The 3,478-nt window shown below is 38.8% G+C and overlaps 1 protein-coding gene across 1 annotated transcript; it reads left to right on the top strand.

Annotated features, from left to right (window-relative positions):
• The first annotated feature begins 1,243 nt into the window (after positions 1-1,243).
• On the top strand, positions 1,244-1,726 carry LOC118749355. Its single transcript, XM_036484149.1, has 2 exons — positions 1,244-1,582; positions 1,638-1,726. The coding sequence occupies exons 1-2, from the start codon at positions 1,312-1,314 to the stop codon at positions 1,724-1,726; spliced, it is 360 nt and encodes a 119-aa protein (XP_036340042.1). The 5' UTR covers positions 1,244-1,311.
• The last annotated feature ends 1,752 nt before the right edge of the window (positions 1,727-3,478 follow it).

The following is a 3,478-nucleotide window of genomic DNA, read 5'->3' on the forward strand; positions in this document are numbered from 1 at the left end:
ACTCGCTGAGCATGTGGAGCGCGCTTTTAAACTTTATTTTGATTCCGAAATAATTCGCGGCGTTTCGTGGGTCCCAGACAAAATTTGTAAAACGTGCTGCAATGGTCTTAACATGTGGATCCAAGGGAAACGCAGTTCACTTCGTTTTGGTGTACCAATGATTTGGACTGATCCAGGAGAGCACAATTCCGACAACTGTTACGCTTGCGCAAACAAAATATGTAGAGTAAATCGTAAAGGCCTTAAACGAAGAGTTAAAATTGCACAAATACCTCTACCGCATTCGGATGAAATACCAATTCCACCGCTTCCAAGTCCTGACAGAGAAACTTCTTTTTCTATTGAAACAATGGATCAATCGGATTTCACCTATAAACCAACACCAGAAGCCGGCCCATCGAACAAAATAATTCCAATATCACAAGCAAGAATGGACAAGATTGTTGCAGAATTAAACCTTTCTCAACGTGAAGCAGAAAAACCTTGCCCAGCTTTTGAAAGAAGGCAACAATTTGGAGCCTAATGTCAAAGTCACCGGATATCGAAGACGACAATTGCTATTCCAACGGTACTACACACTCAACGAAGGGAACACATTTGTTTACTGCCACGATATAAAGGGACTGATGGAGGCGATGGCCATTAATTATGTCGCAGCTGATTGGCGAATGTTCATCGATTCTTCGAAATCAAGCCTGAAAGTCGTTTTGCTACATAAATATAATAAAAAACCAAGCATTCCCATTGGCTACAGCACAGACATGAGCGAAACATACGATTCCATGAAAATAATTTTGGATAAAGTTTGCTACACTGATCACATGTGGCGGATCAGTTGTGATCTGAAAGTCGTGGCGATGCTAGGAGGTCTCCAAGGAGGCTATACGAAAAACATGTGTTTCTTGTGTCTTTGGGATACCCGATTTAAAGGAAACCAATACGAAACGCATGACTGGCTTGCTCGAGATCCAACGGAGAAAGGACACAACTGCGTAAATGATCCACTGGTGCCAATGGAGAACGTCGTCATGCCCCCTCTCCATATCAAACTGGGAATCGTAAAAAATTTCATCAAGGCCATTGTGAAGCAACCGAAAATTCTTGATTGTTTGAAAAATATTTTCCCACCAATCAGCGAAGCAAAATTGAAGGAAGGTGTTCTGAATGGGCCAGATATACGAAAGCTCATGAAATCAAAGGAATTTAAAGGTGCTTTAGACGGTAATGATTACTTTGCGGGCAGTGAAGAAAGTCATACGATATTTTTTGGGAAGTACGCGAGCACACAATTACCCCGCTCTTGTGACCAAGATGTTGCACTACTTCCAGAAAATTGGAGTGAATATGTCCCTCAAAATTCACTTCTTGCTTCACCATCTCGAATACTTCAGCAAGCAGCTAGCCTCAGAGTCGGATGAACATGGCGAGCGCTTCCATCAAGTGGCAATGCCAATGGAAACGCGATATAAAGGCAAAAGGCTCGATTCGCTGGTGGCTGAAATTTGTTGGTGGTCGCAAAAGACGTACGATCCCGACAATGAAGATGAAGAAGAAGAATATACAATGGGAGTTTCCTCCGAGGGTAGGTCACAAAAATGAAGTTAACTGCCTGATTAATAACAATTGATTTTTTCCAGATGAAGACAGATCCTCATCCGATACAGACTCTGAACAAGTGGGCGAACCACCACGCAAGAAAGTAAAGAGCGCAAACAAACGAAAATAAGTTTTGCGTTCATCGATTTTTATAACCTATGTATCTATGTAATAACCTAATAATTCCCTGTAATAATTTTTAATTTTACGTGTTAATAATAAATAATATATAATAAATATTATCCAAATTCATTGAAACATAAAATCAAAATTCTTGTCAAAATGAGATACCTTCACTTAATTGTGAATAAAAGCGAAACGCGTCCATCGATTTTCATGATCTATGTCTCATTTTGCTTAAAGGTTATATGACTTTGCGTGAAAGTAATACGACTTGCCTTTTTTTCCGTTTTGGATTTTTTATGAATTTAAAAAATAAAAAAATTTAATATTTTAGGCAAAAAATATTTTTTTTCTTCATACATTTATTTTTACCGGCAAAACTGTTGATTATATAGAAAAACTTTATATTAACAGATTAAAGGAATTGTAATTTTTAATTTTTTTAAATTTGTTTGAGCAAAATCGGACTAGTGGTTCTCCAGTTATGTGAAAAAAATACCACCAAAGGTGACAATATCCCCTATATGATAGTTACTAACTTCAAATCGATATATCTCGATTCCTAGACGTGACCCAGCGAAACGCCGGGACACGTATAACTTCTTTTTTACCGATATAACTTTCCCCGGTAGTTTGAACCCTTCCCGATCACTGACCCCTACCATTTGTCTCACAGTGTTACCAATGCGTTTGTTAGTTTTGACAAAAACCCTATCACCAGGCTGGAATAATTTCGTTATTTTTTTTTCATTACATCTTCGGAGTTCTATGTCCTGCGCTTTACTGATTCGAGTCTTCATTTCTTCTTTCAGACTATCTGGAATCGAACTGATAACATCTATTGGTTTTTGTTTCGTGACAGAATGGGCTGATCTGTTGTATTTTACTGTAGCAAGCAAGACTATATCGGTGGTATCGCTTGTTCCTTGCGCTAATTTAATACAGCGCGCAATCTCCGTTAGAGTGCTGTGGAAACGCTCGATTTGTCCGGTAGAACTGCTATGGTATGGCGGTGTCGTGAATGTGTTTATCCCGAAATGATCCCTTAGAAGAGATTGATTGTTTCGGAATTAAAAGATTTTTCGTTATCAAATACTACCGTTGATGTCCCTTTGAAAAAATTTAAAGCTTGCATCATTGGTCCTTTCTCATCTATTATCGATCTAGAATTAATAGGTGAAACTATGGCAAATTTGGAAAATTTAACGATACACGTTACGATATCTGTTGAATATATATCGAAATGCAGGATATCACCGGGTTGTGCGGGTATTGGCGTTTTACCTATTGTAGGGTTTGGGGGATGGCGTTGATACTAGGCTTCAAGACAGATTTTGCAATTAGAAGCGATTTCTTTGGAACTTTTATAGATGTTTGGAAAAAAATAGTGCTTCAAAACCTGCAAGGTGTTTTCCCGTGCTGATCTATGAGCACGGTTGTGCTGAGTAGCAAGAATTTCGACTTGGTCGCTTTTGTTAGTGACGTCTATGACCCTATTCATTGTATGACGGAACTTGACGGATTGGAACATTTTAATTAGTTTATCTTGGATCTGTCCTAATACTGACAGTTCGCAAAATATCCCGTTGAGCACATTGGGGTTTACAGCCGTCTTTAGCAGGTCGAATATGTCGTCCTGCGAAGAAAATGTAATTTCGTGTCGGACCTGTGTTTGAAAAAATTGTTTAGTAGTTTTCCTTGCCGTTGTCCCCGAGTCGAGAATTAGTTGGTTTCTAAGGCAGTTTATTGGGTTTTGCAC

This window comes from Rhagoletis pomonella, unplaced genomic scaffold (genome assembly GCF_013731165.1).
Source record: "Rhagoletis pomonella isolate Grant_MI unplaced genomic scaffold, Rhpom_1.0 Rhpom_scaffold_00015, whole genome shotgun sequence".
NCBI lineage: Eukaryota > Metazoa > Arthropoda > Insecta > Diptera > Tephritidae > Rhagoletis > Rhagoletis pomonella.